General features: G+C 46.2%; 1 protein-coding gene across 3 annotated transcripts in view; it reads left to right on the top strand.

Annotated features, from left to right (window-relative positions):
• The window catches only part of ABCD4 (ATP binding cassette subfamily D member 4), a 214,238-nt gene that overhangs the window by 163,455 nt on the left and 33,796 nt on the right, over window positions 1-16,987 (top strand). For all 3 annotated transcript variants that reach the window (XM_086937481.1, XM_086937482.1, XM_086937483.1), the window contains 2 exons: window positions 9,793-9,884; window positions 10,426-10,462. In XM_086937481.1, coding sequence (XP_086793607.1) covers window positions 9,793-9,884; window positions 10,426-10,462 — 129 coding nt within the window. The remainder of the gene's footprint in view (window positions 1-9,792; window positions 9,885-10,425; window positions 10,463-16,987) is intronic.

Raw genomic sequence — 16,987 nt, 5'->3', positions numbered from 1 at the left:
ACGCAGATCTCGTGGATGCTGGGGGGTTGGACTTCGGTGCTGGAGCTGCTCAGGGTTAGGGCTTCTCACACCCCAAAGCACTCACTCGAGGATCCCTTGGCGGTCGTGCTGGATAAGCGTAGTGCAGTTCTGAAGATGGCCGGTCCCTCGAGGTCTCGTCACACCCACGAATCTCAGCTGGGCTGATGATGCAGGTAGAGGTCAGAGGTGCCAGGGAAGCCGGGTCTCGTCGTGCTGGTCGGTCTGGTTCCGGAGGAAGGACGTGCAGCAAACCGCAGGTTACTTAGTTGGTGCCCTCAGATGCAGGGTGACTACTCCTTAGTCACAAGGGAGAAATCTTAGGAAGAAGTCTTGAGTTCCTTTCGTAGAAAGTAGTTTCAGGATTCAAAGATGATCTAATTTGGAAGGGTCCCCACTCCCACCTTTATACTAAAGAAAGGGGCTGGTACGGGACTAGGTCCTGCCCATGGGTGGGACCAGGAAGGGGGGTGGTTACACCCCTCTCCCATGCCGGACTTTCCCCAGCTCAGGGGCTGGTGTGCCCCTGGAACTGGTTCAAGCCGGCCTATGCATAGTGAGCACCGGGGTGCCACTTGCAGTCACCTTCCTATTCAGCCCTGCCTACCCAGGATACACAAAATCCTATCTGGGATGGTGCTAGCACCGCCCCTGACAGGAAACCCTTTGTCCAAGCTCTCCTCGTTGGAAGGACTCCCAGCAGCAGGAGGTCAGACTTGTGTCTGTGGTGGCAGCATCCATTTTGTGATGCTGAGGCTCGAGTTAACTTTAACCGGGGTTCACAGTTACACACATGTCGTGTCCCTCTAGAAGGGTGGAATGCTAACCCCGTCGCCAGAATTGGCGAGGGGTTAGTGTTCCAATTCGTATGACACCTTACTCGACATGTTTTGATAAAGCGATACCAGAGTTGGCATATAACCGCGAGGATTATAATGCACTTAAGAGTATATGGTACGCGTTATCATAGAAAAGCTATTAGGACTTGGTTTCACAAGCTGCAGACGGGCTCAGCTCATGCCAGAGTACCATCTCACATGATTCCAAGCACTCTGCCTTCAGGATTATTAAGGCCTGCCATAGGAGTGACTGATAGGAATCTATGTGTCCATTTTAGGGTTAGATATAGGTATACTATATCTAAAGCAAAGGGTGATTACACCACCTTGCCCCAGCTGTCGTGCAGCCAGTTGTCAGATTTAGATGGCCAGCCAGGGGTGGCATGATACATGCTGCAGCCCCTCGTAGGCCCTGGGTACACCTATGCCCTGAGTTACAGGGTCTGATAAGGTGGCCCAGTACCAATTGGTAAATGCACCTAAGGTACACGTGTCAATTTAGTGAGAGAACAGCTAGGCTGTGGGTCTGATTAGCAGGACCACAGCCAGGGAAGTCATAAACCAGTGAAGCAAAAAGAAAAAATCTGGGGTGATCATAGGATTGCAGACCCTACTCTCCTACATTTAGGTTAAAGAAGCCATCGCTATCCACCCAAGAAGAGCACACTAGCTCCCTTTGCAGGGGAGGATCTCTTTCAACATTCTGTTCCTTCATACAAATGTGGGGGGGCTTCACCAATGCTAATCCAGGACAGGAACTTATTTAGTCACTCATTCTGCAGGGATAATTTCTCCTGCTGTCAATATTCACAGACCGCCTTGCTTCACTCACATATCATTTCTTCTGTCAGTAATATTGATAGATCTCCCTAATACACCTGTACATTCTTTCTCCAGCTGACAGTATTCACAAATCTCCTTGCTTCTTTCAAACATCCTATCTTCTGAAGGATTTATGGACAGATCTGCCCTCGTACACCCTTCCTCCTGCTTACCGTATTCACAGACCTCTTTGCTTCACTCACACATACTTTCTTGTGCAGGAAATATTGATAGATCTCCCTGCTGCTCTCATACATCCTTTCTTGTGTTGACTGTAGTCAGACCTCCTAGCTTCACTAACGCATTCTTTCATTTGCAGAAAGCATTGATCTCTCTCCTGCACTTGTACATCCTTTCTCCTTCTTATGTTATTCACATACCTCCTTTATTGACTCAAACATCCTTTCTTCTGCTTTAAATATTAGTAGCTCTCCCAGTTGCACTTGTACATCCTTTTTCATGTTCAGTGTTCACAGATCTCCCAACGCCTTTCATACACCCTTTTCTTTACAGAAGGTAATGATAGACCTCCTTGCCTCACTCTTACATCCTTTCTCATGCAATCAGTTTCAACATAAACCTGCTTTGCTCACCTATTCTTTCCTCTTATACGTGCAGCCTACACAGAACTTCCTGCGTGTTCAGATATCCTTTACCTTTCCCTGAATACTATTAACAGTTGTTCCTTTTGCACACATAATTTGTTTCTCCTGTAAATAGTATTCACAAACCACCCTGCTTCTCTCTTACATTATTTTCTTCTCCTGCAGGGATCATTCACAGACCTACCATCATACCCACATAATAAATCCTCCAGCTATCTTTCAGATTTCATCTAACTCCCTTTCACTGTTTGTGCAATCGGTCTTTACATCTTTTAGCATCACTTTTTAGGTCTCGGCCTATTCCATTCCGCAGGAATGAATAGAACGAGTCTATTGCAGTGAAACCAAGAGTTAAACTAAGCTCTCCCAAGCGGATTTCCACGAGTGCATGTGCTCTCATGCACAAGCTTGCCCGAGCCTTCCGCCTGCCAGCAGCATTTCTCCTCCCCTTACCATTTGCTCCTGTGCTTCCCCGCCCACTGCTTCACAATTCACGGCCGCCAGGCCGTGACTCGCATTCTCCGAGAGCTTCAAAGCTCCCCTGGGCTTCTTCCTAGATCAGGATTATGCATGCCGCTCCCCCTTGTTAATTCCTTCTCGTTTTGCCTCTCTCTTTCACAGACTCCCTTGGCCTACCTCCTCTGTCTCTCTCTGCCTGTGCTCTCCTTTTTTCTCCATCTCTCAATCCCTCCCATTTTCTATCTCTGCCTCTCTCTCACTCTCTGTCCCCATCCCTGCCACCCCTCTCTCTCCCGGAGTGTCCTCCCCTTGTCTCGCTCATTGCTTCTTTTGCAGCCATTCTGTAAATCCCTCATTGATTTCCCGCTACCGCCACTTGTCCTCTTGAAACCCTTCTCATGTGCGCCTTTTAAAACCTCTCATGTCCCACACCCCACCCTCCACCTCTCCTTCCCTTGCACCCCCCTCTCTTTGTTATTCTTGATTGAAATGTAAATGCATTTCATTATTAGCATCTCCATCGCTAATTACCATCGAGGTCCATTCATTAGGCTGTCACCTTGTTTGCTGGAGGATAGCGGAGATGCATTTATTCCTCGATGAGACATAGCTCCACTGATCTCATGCATATAGAAAGGGGAGTTAAGGTTCTCCTGCGCCGCAAGGTCATGCGAATGGCAAGAGCACTATGCAAATATATGCCTGCAAGCATAGCTTCATCCACATCTCTTTCTCCTGACTTTTTTTCCCTTTCCACATCTTCTTTTCTTCCCTTCCTTTCTTCGTATCTCCCTCTGTTCTTTTTTTCCCTCCTAGCTCGTTTCCCTTCTGGCTCCCTTTTGTCTTTTCTGCCCCTCTTCCTATTTCTTCTCTTTTCTGAGCGTCTGTGCCCGTCGCCTCTCTCCCACCCATACCACATTTCACAGGCCAGAGTTGAGCCTGCTTTCTATCCGTCTGTTTTCCCTACACTTTAAGACCTTTTTTCCGCGCTTTTCTCAGGATATGAGGAAATGTTTTGAAAATTCAGCCTGCTCGCCAGGAGCTGGCTCATGTTTTTATTAAAGACGCCCTGTGTTAAATCTGACTCCCCAAAATAACCCGGCCGCTTGCCCCTCCTGCCGTAGCTGCTGCTCTGAAGAGATTTCCAGTCGGTTTGGCGGGGTTCGTCTTTAACAAATATGCAAATATGTGTTTTTCTATTTACACAACAAAACCGCTGGTTGCAACTGGATTTGTGCAGCCACTCATTTCCAGGGTCCAGAGATGTCATGTGTGGTTCCTGACGTCCAGACCGAAGGACGGGTTTATTGGTGCAAAGAAGGGTACTTGGACAAACTATGCCGAAAGAGTGGGGTCATGGGCAGTTTTTACCCCGCCCCATACCAAGTATGCCCTCTTCCCCCCACCTCAGCAGTAACATGAACACTTGCGCGTAACTTTAAGGATATTGTCCTGTCTGCGCCTCTTTGCCGTGGGAATGGATTCTCTGTGGCATTTTGAAGAGCTAGAACAGGATCTGCGTTGAGGCACTAGCATGCCGGAAAACAGTAAGCACTAGTGCACTAACCCTGCTTTCTTCAGCTAATACCAAAATGTCCAATCTCGGTACCTTAAACCCAGGCCCTGAGCAGCAGGAGGCGTGTTTACTAATACCTTATTTGTCTTTGAATGCCTGCCCAAAAAATTTAAATCCTCCCTTGGAGTCCGATGGGATTCATACTTGACTTTCTCTGTCCAGGCCCAAATGGAATATTTTACATTTGTGTTTTTAGGGACCTATAACATTTAAAAGTGGCATTTTTTTTAATGAATTATTGTTATACCTTCCTGTTTTCCATCCCCATCTGCCCTCTTGTTATCCATCTCCACCCACCTTTGCTTTTCCAACCCCACCTGATTGCCAAAGCAAATAGTTTGCCCATAGGTGAGAGCAATTCCGCCTGCCTCAAGCGCATCCACTTCAAAGCCTTCTGTTGCTCGGCCTCACTTCTCCACTTCTCCTCCCTCTCCTCCCCCTAATTACATCCCTGTTCACGGCCGCGGAGCCGTGCTTCAAAGGGATACGCAGTCCCGCCCCTAAAAGCTTCTTTCCTGACTCCACTCTTCCATTCTGTCCTCCTCCCTTTAATTATTTAAAATCACATTGCATGTGCTCAGTTTATTTTAAATGTTTAAAAATGCATTTATAACAGCCACTGGCGCAAGTGTTAAATGCCCCGTGTGATGGTTAAATGCTGAATGAAAATCACAGGCTTGTCTTTGATACACCGTTTTTTGTTCACACCGTTAAAAGAAATGCAGTACAAATTAAAGGGTCCCTGAACCTTCTATAGAATAGTGCTGCTGAGACCATGATCTGAAATTAAAATTACCTTGCCCTGTATATATCCCCTTATTTCATGTTCTCGCGTGACATCCAGTGGAAACGACGGTACACAACCGGCGTAAAATACAGCGACGCCGCGCTAATCCTCCTGCCAACAAGTTACTTAAAAATCAAAACACAATACACGGCACCCCAGAGTTTTCAAGGGAATGAATCAGTCACTGTTTATAACAAGCATTTACAATGCAATGGTCTCGGCATTGTTAAAGTTAGTGCTATTGGCATTGCTCTTTGCAAATGCATTGGGGTCAGTGGGGTTGTGCTGTGTCAGGGGGATGCGATGTGTGGTGTAGATGTGATGTTGCTGTCGGTATGCGGTGACGTGACTGAGAATAAAATGGCTGCAGTCGTGAGGTGGTTATAAGAATGAGATGTGGCTGTAGAGAGGGGTGAGCTGTGGCCATGGACATGTGATGTAGCTGTGTGGGGCTTTGGCACGGATGTAGGGACTGTTGGCATCAGGTACTGGAGCCTGGTGATGTGTTAAGGTCTGTGGGGACGTGCTGGGCGTAGGCGTGTGTCGGCGCTCGTGATATTGGGTAGGAGGCTCTGTTAATGTATCACGGCTAAGGGACTGTGGTGTGCACTCGGCTGTGTGAGTTGTGTGGAGAGCTCTGTTGCAATCTGTTGCCCACTCTGGCGACGGGTATGCTGCTGTGTAAGTGTGCTATCGGGTGTCTGTGGCGGAGCGTTGAAGTGGGTGATGCGGCTGTGACGGGGATCTGTATGCTGCGGTTCTGCTGTAGTGTGAGGGGGTTCTGGAGATGTCTTTGCGCTTGGAGATGTTGCCGAACTTGAGCGAAGATGTGTGGGCTGTAGGCAGCAAGGACGTTATGACATACCTACCTACTCCACATGCTGCCCCCCTCCTCTCAGAGTTTGCCGGCCTGGGCATGCGGCTGCTCCCGCGGAGTCGAGGTGCAGCAGGAAGGGATGAGGTCCTGCTCCGGCAGGGAGGGAATGGGCAGCGGTGAAGTAAAATCCTTGAAACAAACGAGCAGCGGGCAAAATCCCGACTCGAGAGACAGCTGGCACCAGTCCTGCCTGGAAAAGAACGGGGCAGGTCTGGCGCTAAGAGTGCGCTGGAGGCGAGGACAATCCCTGCCCTGGGCCATAAGCCGCAGGGCCCGCGGCGTGGGACAGCAGGCGGGATGGGTCAAAAGTCAGGACTCTCACACCTCAGGGTCTGCAGGCAGGGGCAGTGCTGTGGGGTGCCCGGGGCCGCTGAAAGCCTCGCTGGGGGTGCCTCTGCCTCTGCTACTGGGAGAGCCCCGCTGGGGGCCTACCTCTGCCGCCGCCATGAGCCGCGAAGAGCCGCGGGAGTCTCACAGAGTGAATCTCGTGATTTGCGTGTGAGCGGTTTGTTTGCTACATGTTCTATCTGCTTAACATGCACTCGGGAGCCATAGCCCGGGCTTGTTGCTGAAGCGCCGCGCGCCTCTCTGCAGACTCCCCCTGCATTCCAGAGAGGCGCACGACGCGATCCGGTCAGCCCTGGAATGCTGTGGATACAAGACCTGGCCGCGTGCACAACGTTATCCTATGGGGAAACGCTGCGCCCGGCCAGGTCTTGTCTCACTTCAGTGCTCTCAGCCTGCTGAGACGCCGACAATAGTTCTCTGGCGAGAACGCGCTTTCAGCGCGTTACTAGCCGAGACCTAAAAAGGTTGCCCGCTTTTAGCACTAAACTGTTAGGCATTATGTAAGCATTTTCAGCCTTTAGAATGCATTTTTCAGAGTCAGGCATTTTTCGTTTTCCGCATCGGAAATATTCCGTGGACTTTGTTAAATGATTTGGTTCAACTCTTATTTCCCTATTCTAATCCACCATTATACTTTTGGTTACTTGCCGAAAAGCACTTCGAAGCCTCAGCAGGGGTACTAAGCGCTATATAAATGCAAGCGCAATTACATTGATGCAAACCCTGACGTAGAAGGGCAGACCAGTCCTTTTTTTGTATCCACGACATGGCTGCAAATGCCGACCAAGCTCCATACGAACTATATATTAGTGTGCATCACGAGGCCTGAGTCTTACAAATATGTGTGCAACTCTGACTTGAACGGGCACTATGTTAAGTCTACGGGAAACGTTGTGATTCTTAAATCTGCTTCTGCTGGGTTATTTTTTCAACTAGTGTGGGTGCACTGCCTCACTTCAAGCATATTTCCAACTGTACACATTACCTATGAGGTCAGAGCAAACAACGCCTTCTTTTTTTTTCACCCTCTGTTTGCAGTCACTTACAGAAAACTAAAGCTGCATTCCATGTGTCCAAAATGTGCTTTGTGCTTCTTCCTTCATTAGGAGTGACACCATTTCAAGAAGGTAGTAATGGTTGGCTCAATGTGCATATGTTTTGCATCTGTAGCTGTGCTCTGCTTTAGATGCTGTTTCTATAGGCACCGTTGTTGAGACTAGAAGTGTTTTATATGCATGTATGATAATGCATGGCCATTTATAACGACCAAGATTCCAGAGTCGCATTGTTCTAACAAATTAGTTTTTTACAGCAATTTGCTGACTTTCTGCCACTTGTAAGAATGTTAAGCAACTAGAGACATACAAAAACGAAGAAAACAGAAGCAGAAATGTAGTCGGCACACTAAATTATGTGCCTTGGTCATATAAACTGGCTTATCTAGTCTATGCAACCTATGCTACCTGGAGGAAACTCCTGCTTTGCAAAGATCCATAGAGAGGCGCTATAGTGGCGACAAGTGAATTCTAGCCTGTCTATGGCCGAACTACTGCTTGCTGCTAGCAATCCACCACCATCACGTCCACCACCACCACGTCCACCACCACCACGTCCACCACCACCACTATGTCCACCACCACTATGCCCACCACCACTATGTCCACCACCACCACGTCCACCACCACTACCACCACCACATCCACCACCACCAGGACCATGTCCACCACCACGTCCACCACCGCATTCACCACATCCACCACCACCATGTCTACCACCACTACATCCACCACCACCACGTCCACAGCCACCACCTCCACCACCACCACCACCACCACCACCACCACTACGTCCACCACCACTACGTCCACCACCACTACGTCCACCACCACTACGTCCACCACCACCACCACCACCACCACAACGGCCACCACCACGTCCACCACGAGGCCACTACCACGTCTACCACCACGTCTACCTCCACCACCACCACTTCTACCTCCACCACCACCACATCTACCTCCACCACCACCACATCTACCTCCACCACCACCACATCTACCTCCACCACCACCACATCCACTGCCACCACCAAGTCCACCACTACATTCACCACTACGTCCTCCACCACTACGTCCTCCACCACTACGTCCTCCACCACTACGTCCTCCTCCACCACCACGTCCACCACCACATCCACCACCACCACATCCACCACCACTATGTCCACCACACCCACCTCCACCACATCCACCACCACAATGTCCACCACCACCACGTCCACCACCACGTCCACCACAAGGCCACCTCACTCTATCTATCGCACTCACTATCTATCTGTCGCCCTCACTCTATCTAGCTGTCGCCTGTCGCCCTCACTCTATCTATCTGTCGCCATCACTCTATCTGTCTATCGCACTCACTCTATCGCCATCACTCTATCTATCTATCGCCATCACTATCTATCTATCTATCTATCGCCATCACTATCTATCTATCACGCTCCCTCTATCTATCGCCCTCCCTCTATCTATCGCCCTCCTTCTATCTATCGCCCTCCCTCTATCTATCGCCCTCCCTCTATCTATCGCCCTCCCTCTATCTATCGCCCTCCCTCTATCTATCGCCCTCCCTCCCTCTATCTATCGCCCTCCCTCCCTCTATCTATCGCCCTCCCTCTATCTATCACCCTCTAGCTACCTATCGCCCTCTTTCTATCTATCTATCGCCCTCTTTCTATCTATCTATCGCCCTCACTCTATCTATCGCCCTCTCTCTATCTATCTATCGCATCACCACAGCATCACTCAGCGCCACCACAGCATCAATCTGTGCAACTATTTAACAACAACTGGTTCAAATATGTTCTCTCAATGTTTCAAGCTTTATTACAAATGTCACAAAGATGTTAATATTTCACTTCTGTTCTTGGATTTTCGTCACAATAAAATACACTGAACATAATCTTCACAAAAGTTATTTACAAAAGTTTAAGCTATTGCCATTATAAATTACAATAACTTTTATTTAAGTATTAATTATTAAACAAATAATAAAAGCAATTTTTATTTGTAATATTGATACATCTAAGTCACGTAAATAATACACATATTGCATTACAAATGCGATAGGTGTCACATTTGCGAAAGTTAAAACTATTGGCATTGTAAATTACAAAGCTATTAATTTCGCTATTTTCAATACCAACACATAAATAAAAAATGTGTCATTTACAATACCAATAGCTCAAACTTTCCTAATGCGAGACCTATTGCATTGCAAATGTTTGTTCATTATTTCTGTGCCCTGTACGCAGTGGTCACTGACCTCTGTTGTTTACTCATTCACCCTTTGCCACTCCTGAGGCCGCATCAATAGACCTCCCTCCTCTCTTATGCCTTTTTTCCTGCAAGTAGTATTCTGATCTCTCATCTTCACTCACACTTTATTTCTTTCTCTTGCAGGCAGTATTCAGAGACCTTCCTGTTTTGGGCCCCATGGGATACTTTTTCTGCCACAGAGACCCTACTTCACAGATGGAACATTGCGTGAGCAGGTATGGCCATTGGAATTTAGATTTTGTATTCAATCAGTCTTCAGGTACTTCTGATTTCTTCCTTCACTGTGCATCTCTTTCCTGCTCCCTCCCCTCTCCACCACACCTTGTCTTGTAGCCTTTCTTGCAGGTCTCTTCTCTTAAAACCTCCATCTGGGAGATGCAGTGTGTTGGAAATCTGCCCTGTCCTCATGGAGATATCTTCCTCCTTTCATATCTGCCGCCCTAACCTCCAAATTCTTCTTGGCATGAAAAGTTCCTCTGTTTTTCTTCGCCTATTAAAGATTTTCCCTGCCCTGGGTATCTTCTTTCGCCTTCAATTTCACTCTTGCTATATCATCATTCACCTGTACAGGTGTCTGGGATCCAGGCAACAAGGTTGATGCATATATAGTTGAGTAAATATTTATTCAAAGGTTGGAGCAATACAATGTTGATGCAGATGTAGTTGAGTATATATTTATTCAAAGGTTGGAGTGATGCATTGGTAAAGTGGTGTACATATGTGTTTGCTATAGTTTCACTTTACTTTTTTTCACAGGTGATCTATCCCCTAAAGGAGATTTATCCAGATTCGGGTGAGTAAACTCTCTTACCTTAAGCTGGCCATGATTCTCTTGCTTCTCTAGATGTACTTCTCATTTCCTTCCAAGAAAGCAACCCACATTTTATCGTTCTTCTGTGGGAGATGCACACCCTTCCCTTTTTAGCTGGTACACATTGTCATCTCCATCAGGCGCCCTTTCTTTTCTTTCTGATATATGCCACTTATGTACTTTCTAGGGCCCTGCCCTTTTCACCTCTGATGGACACCTACCTTTTTCTTCCTGGTGACACATGCTTAATAAGTAATTCAGTCTACCACCCATCCTCAATAATGCTCTTTTGTGCTTTAAGAATACTCGGAAGGGAAAATGCAGACTGGACTTTGGAGGTTTGTAACATCTTGTAGCTCTCATAACTGACCACTGTTGTAGCATGAGGGACAAGTGAAACAGTCTTCGAAGTACTCTCAATGTGGAAAGGATCAATGTAAGCCAATTTTTCTAAAGGTAAATCTAGACAAAAGATTATAAGTGACTGTGTTCAGAAGAAAGCTGGTTACGGAAGACGAGATAGTATGGCGACTTCGAGCTGCGCTGGAAAATATGAAGCGAGCCGGAGATAGAAAAAAGAAAAAGGAAACCGAGTGTTAACAGCCTTTGAAACACGCGACCCGGGGTTGTAAATATACCGGAACCGCGTCAAAGAATCGTAAGAACTTTATTGGAAGTCAAGCAAGTGACATTCCTGTGCAGAAACGCAGGGATCTCTTACATGTCGTCAGATATCGCGTTACATATCTACATAACACCACACCACTCTTGTGGAGTGGTGTGGCTCACTGGTTAGAGGCGGCAGACCCGTAAGTAGAGAACGGCCCGGGACCAGGGTTCAATTCCCGACGCGGCAGGGTCGTGGACCAGGGTCAAAACGGACTCGATAATTCTTGCCTCGGTGCCTACTCTAACCAGGGAACACACTCGGCAACTCTGGGCATTAAGCTTACCTCATCTCTACAACGGCCCCCCACAGACGCTGGGGATGCCTGGTTTCACCTTGGCGATACCCAGAAAGGGACAATCTCACAGGGAAAACCAGATGGGTTCCCCAGCGGTCTTCAGCGCCAGGATACTCCCTGGAGTCGCAGTGCGCTTTACAAGTACACCCACATTTACATTTACAGTAGGTACCCAGCTCATCACCCCAGTCCTGATGAGGCCTAATATATGTCAGGCCGAAAAGCCTCGACCTTGAGTGGAGAAGCCCTATAAAATATTAAAGAAATTATATAATAAGTGTGAGAGTACAAAAAAGATTAAGAGAAGGACTAAAAAAACGTAGTCCATTGTTGTACTCACCTATGAGAACACAGGGCGATCTCTTGACAGAATGCCGTTGTTTATATTTGGATAGCATCTGTATTATTGATTAGGGTAACTTGAGGGATCTTTTGACTATTGATTGGATAAATAACTTGTGGCTACATATTTCATTAGCTATTTTGAAAGCATCTATTGTTTTTATTGCTATCAAGTGTATATATATATATATATATATATATATATATATATATATATATATAAATATGAAGAATTACAGTTTGAGTTGGTGACGTTTATTCAAGATAAATAAATGTGAGAAATTCTTTCTGTGGAAGGATTAATTAATATTTTCCTGTCCAGTTAATGGTGATTGAGATATTGATTCCGACGCATTTTTCTTTGTACTTGCAAGTTTTATTTTTATATAGCATGAACTTGAGTGAAAGGTGTGTATTTATGTTGCATTGAGTACAGTGTATTTATGTGTTGTATTATTATGTGGCACAGATTGGTATTGTGTGGAGTGTATTTATGTTGCGTTAAGTAGAGAGTAATTATGTGGCGTGCAATTATGTTGTACTGAGTGGTATGTGGAGTGTATTTATGTTGTATTGAATACAGTGTAATTATGTGATACTGAGTGGTATTATGTTGAGTGTAGTTATGTACCCTACTCAATGCAACATAAATAGACCCCGCATACCACTCAGTACCATACAATTACAAACCACATATTTACACACTAATCAATGCAACATAAATACTCTCCACATCATAACGCTCAATACCACATAATTACACAACACATATTTACAACACATATTTACACTCTACTTAATACAACATAACTACGCTCAACATAATACCACTCAGTACCACATATGCTTGTCTCAAGGGTTGTGGTCAGTTTCAGATATCGCACTGCAGTTAGTTTCATGTACTGTGATCAGTTTCAGGTATTGTGGCTGATTTGAAGAACTGTGGTCTGTTTTATGTTGTGTAGTTAGTTTGAGGCAGTCAGGTGCTAGTGTTGCATTTTTATTAGCAATGCCAACTGCTCAAACTTTTATAATGCGAGACCTATTGCATTGCAAATGCTTGTTTTAATGGTAGATATGATCTTATTACCATACATAATTATAATGTCACATTAGCCTGTTTTCAGATAGATAGATAGATAGATAGATAATATAGTCTGTTATTGTAGCATGCACCTCATAGTCATGGGTTTACAGGATTTATCATATATTTGAAACATAATTCAAAAATATTGTTTCTAGCTCAAATGGGTGAAAATAAAATTGTGAGAGAATGTGCTGCATACTTTGCAAGTTTTGCCAGATAATTTAAATAGCCTTGCCACCTAATATGATCATCCATGCAGCATTATCCTAATAGCCCTGATAGCTTTAAACCTCTGCAGAGTGGTTTGGAAGTTATCATTAGGAAGTTGAAATCCATATTTCAGAAGTAACCATGAAATATTTTTCATATTTCAGGGTTTCCTGTGATATACAGGTTTTATATCACTGTATTTTGCATTTTATGTAAGAAAAGAACCAAAACGACAGACAGACAGACAGATACTCTTTTGCATCACGTGTCCATCCATGCTTCCCTTTGAATGGCTACATTTGATACTCATTGAAATAAGCAGGATAGCAACGTGCTTAGCATAGACAATTGAAATTATTCCTCAGCACTCAGCCGAATCCTCCGGCACATTAATGAAGAGCGAGCGCACATTTCAAAGGGCGAGCTGGAAGGCGCGAGGCACGCGTTTGAACTACCTGAGAGTGTAAACAGGTAAACACTGCTAGAGAGCCCTCGAGGCTGAAGTGAGTCACATGTGAACTCTTCCGCAGCCTCTTGTGCACTTGTTTAAACACCTCTCCACCTCTTCGAGGCCAGACACACACACACACACACCTCCCCCCCCCCCTCGCCCCCCCCCCCCAGTCAGAGGGGGTGGAACAACGGGGTACTTGTGGGGTGGACTTTTAAGAAGAGAAATGAAACGCAGACTTGGAGGTCAAGGTCGTATTGTTTGAATGCACCTGCAGGTGTAAGGAATGATTTCACGGATGTTTGAAAACTAATGCGCGCATGTGTTTCTATGCTTTTCAGTTTCTAAAAGCACAGTGTGTGCGTATGCGCATCTTTTTTTAATTATATTTCTGTGACAATGGCTTTGTCCATGTGTGTTGGTTTGTGCCTGTGGACGTTTCGAACCGTGTGTATTTCATATTTAGATACTTCTCTTCTGTACGCTTTTCTCCCTACGCGCGTGAATACATTTTCTACACACAAATATACAGAAGTACATAGCACGGTGTTCCCTTTTCTCGCGCTGTTTTCCAGCGAGCTGCGAATATCTCGGAATGACTCTGGGGCTTATGTTAGGGTCAAACTCAGCTGTCAGCAATTGCGGGTCACGGATTCTATTGGTTTGCTCTTGGGAAACACCAGTGCCCGGTGATGACATGGGGGTAACTGTTAACAGAGTGTGAAGTTATTTCACAGCGGTGCACATGGTGCCTCACAAGCACACAAGTCCTTGTTTTACACAGCCACATAGTAACACATCTTACAGAAGCTCGTTTCTCGGAGTGGGGTTGACAGCCAGAAAAGTCCATTCTTTCTCCTTTTGCACATTTTAGGGTGTATGTATAATGGATGTCACGGATGAACGGAATTCTGTGACTTTGTGTACAAAATTGGGGAGGTGGGTAGAACTGGGCGCGGCCCACCTGATGTGCGCTTCTCAATGGTGCATTGTGGGCTGGCCCTAGCATCTTGGTGATTATTTCTGCCCGACTCCTGCCGTACACTAGGAAAATATTTACATTCCAGGTGGTTGAGGTGGCTAGCGGGATCACCCAAGCGTATGAGGGTGGGAGTAGGCTACATCCAGGGTTTGGGGCAAGGGTCACTTGTCTGGAAAGAGGGAGGTGGTTGTGGTGAATAGACTGCTCCCTTCCCCATCGCAGGATCTATGTGTACGGCCTGGAAATACTTGTGGAAGGCTCAGGAGAGTGTATCCCCCAAGGCCTGTGCTCGCTTCCCCAAGATGGTTCTGATAAGATTATGGCAGCGCGCGAACCACAGAGGAGCGGGGGCGAGGGAGCGCGGCAGCGAGGCGAACGCGCACTGCTGCGCGTGCTAGACACTGACGGGAATGGGCGTTGCAAAGGGGGGACATGCGCCCGCCTTTGCCCAATTAAGGACCTTTTTAAAAAATAAAACACGCGAAACCCAATGGCTGCTAGCGAAAGCCTGATCACACGCACGGGCGTGTGGAAAGCTTTCAAAACCCCCTTACAAGAGGTCTTGCGCTGCACGAGTAATGCTGCGCACTGCAACGCAAGTCGCTAGACCTACAAAATGTATAGGGTGGCAAAACCCCTCAGGCAAAAAATTAAACATTTTTTTAATGGGACTGTGAATCCTTCTTGAGGCTTGGGGTACCTTATCCCCCGGGGCTGTGTGTTCAATTTTTGGGACATGGCATGCAGCCCTTCTCCCCAAGCCCTACAATAGCCTTGGGGACTCCATCCCGGAAGCCCAATGATTGCTGCAGTCTCCTGTGTAGCCCATCGCCCAGGACACTGGTGTTTCCTGCTTGAGAGAGTGCGAGCAGGGAATAGAAATGCAATTCCCTGATCAGTTTCCCGGGCAGGGAACACAACTTTGCTCTCACCCGAGCATAAGCAGACAGAAATGCTGCTCTCGCCCTAGTGGGAGCAAAGTAAAAGAGCTGGTTTCCGCAAGTAACCGGAGAGTCGGCTGGAACCGCAGGGACATCTGGGCTCCCTCCACTGCCCCCTACATTGGCATTTTTTTGGGGCACAGGGGCACCCACTTAAAAAAAGAAAAATAAATTGCAGGCTATAAACAAATAATTGCATGCTATCAGTATAGTGCTGACTAGGGAGCCGACAGAGGCCTTGGGGCTCAAAATGTGGCTGTTGTGGGTGCCCCGGGTGGGCATAGGGGCTCTCACATAAAAAATAAAATATATAGTGGGCTTCCACCGGCATACACAAGGGGTGCTGGCTGGGGAGCTAGCATGAGCTGCAGGGGCCTTGAGGCTCCTCCCGAATCCCCCAACATTTGGATATGTTGAGAGTTCCCTAGGTGGGCACCAGGGCACCCACTTTAAAACAAGCCTTGAAAATACAATAGGTTGAGTTAGGACTAATGGTGTTGTAAATTACAAGGTCTTTTACCCATGTGTTAAGGAGTGCATGTATGTAGTGTGTAGTGGAATTATATGGGTTGGATTGGAATTGTTAGTTGTTGAATTGTGTGGTGTGGAGTGCATTTGTGAAGTGGAATTATGTGGCATGGGTTGCAGTGTAAATGTGTGTATAGTAATTATGTGGTATTGAGTGTACTGAGATTATGCGGAGTGGGATTGTGCATTATGGAGTGTAATTGTTTGGAATGGTATTCTGTGTTGTGGAGTAGTATGTAGTTGAGTTTAATTATGTGGTGTACTGTTTAATTTTGTGGAGATGTGTGGTGGGGACTGGATGTATATGATGTGTTGTGTGATTGTGTTGTTTAGTTGAATTATATGGTTTGTTGAATTATGTGGTGTCGATTGGAAATGTGTTGTGTTGAATTGTATGGCATGGAACTGTGTGGATAGCTTTGCCTTTTTGGTGATGGAAAAAAAACAAATAGGTAGGAGCTAAGCTCCAGATCTGTTTTGTATCTGTTGCACAACTCGTTGATTAGTGGTGCGGGGGAGGGTGAGTCATCCACAAAGGCTAACCATTTAGGAGGTCCTAAAGCACTTAAGCCAGTATTATACAGTGATGTGCAAACGGTGGTTGAGATGGACTATTTTATAAGAGAAGGTTGAGTGGCTGAATGCTTGTACTCTTGAAGCATAGTTCCAGTGTGCACAGTGGGGAAGGAAGGGTAGCATTTTGGACAAAGTGTCGGAAATTCGAAAATTGTTTACTAACCCGTTGGGCCTCGAGTGAAGTGAGCATTCAAAAAGAAACCCAAAGTAATAGAGTCCTAGCAAACAATCATTTTGTATTTGTTGTTCTTAAATTTAGTGTTTGGAAACTGCTCCTTTAGCTAATTTGACAATGTGTTGGAAATTGGTTAATTGTTTAATAATCCCTTGTGCCTCGAGTGATGTGAACATGCAAAAAAAGCAAATAACAGAGTTCCATCAAACAATCTTTGCGCATCTGCAGAACGAAAAGTCAATGACCGGAA

The sequence above is a fragment of the Lissotriton vulgaris genome, chromosome 9 (genome assembly GCF_964263255.1).
Source record: "Lissotriton vulgaris chromosome 9, aLisVul1.2, whole genome shotgun sequence".
Lineage (NCBI taxonomy): Eukaryota > Metazoa > Chordata > Amphibia > Caudata > Salamandridae > Lissotriton > Lissotriton vulgaris.
Note: the sequence above shows the minus strand (reverse complement) of the source record. Positions and strands in the feature narration are given on the sequence as shown.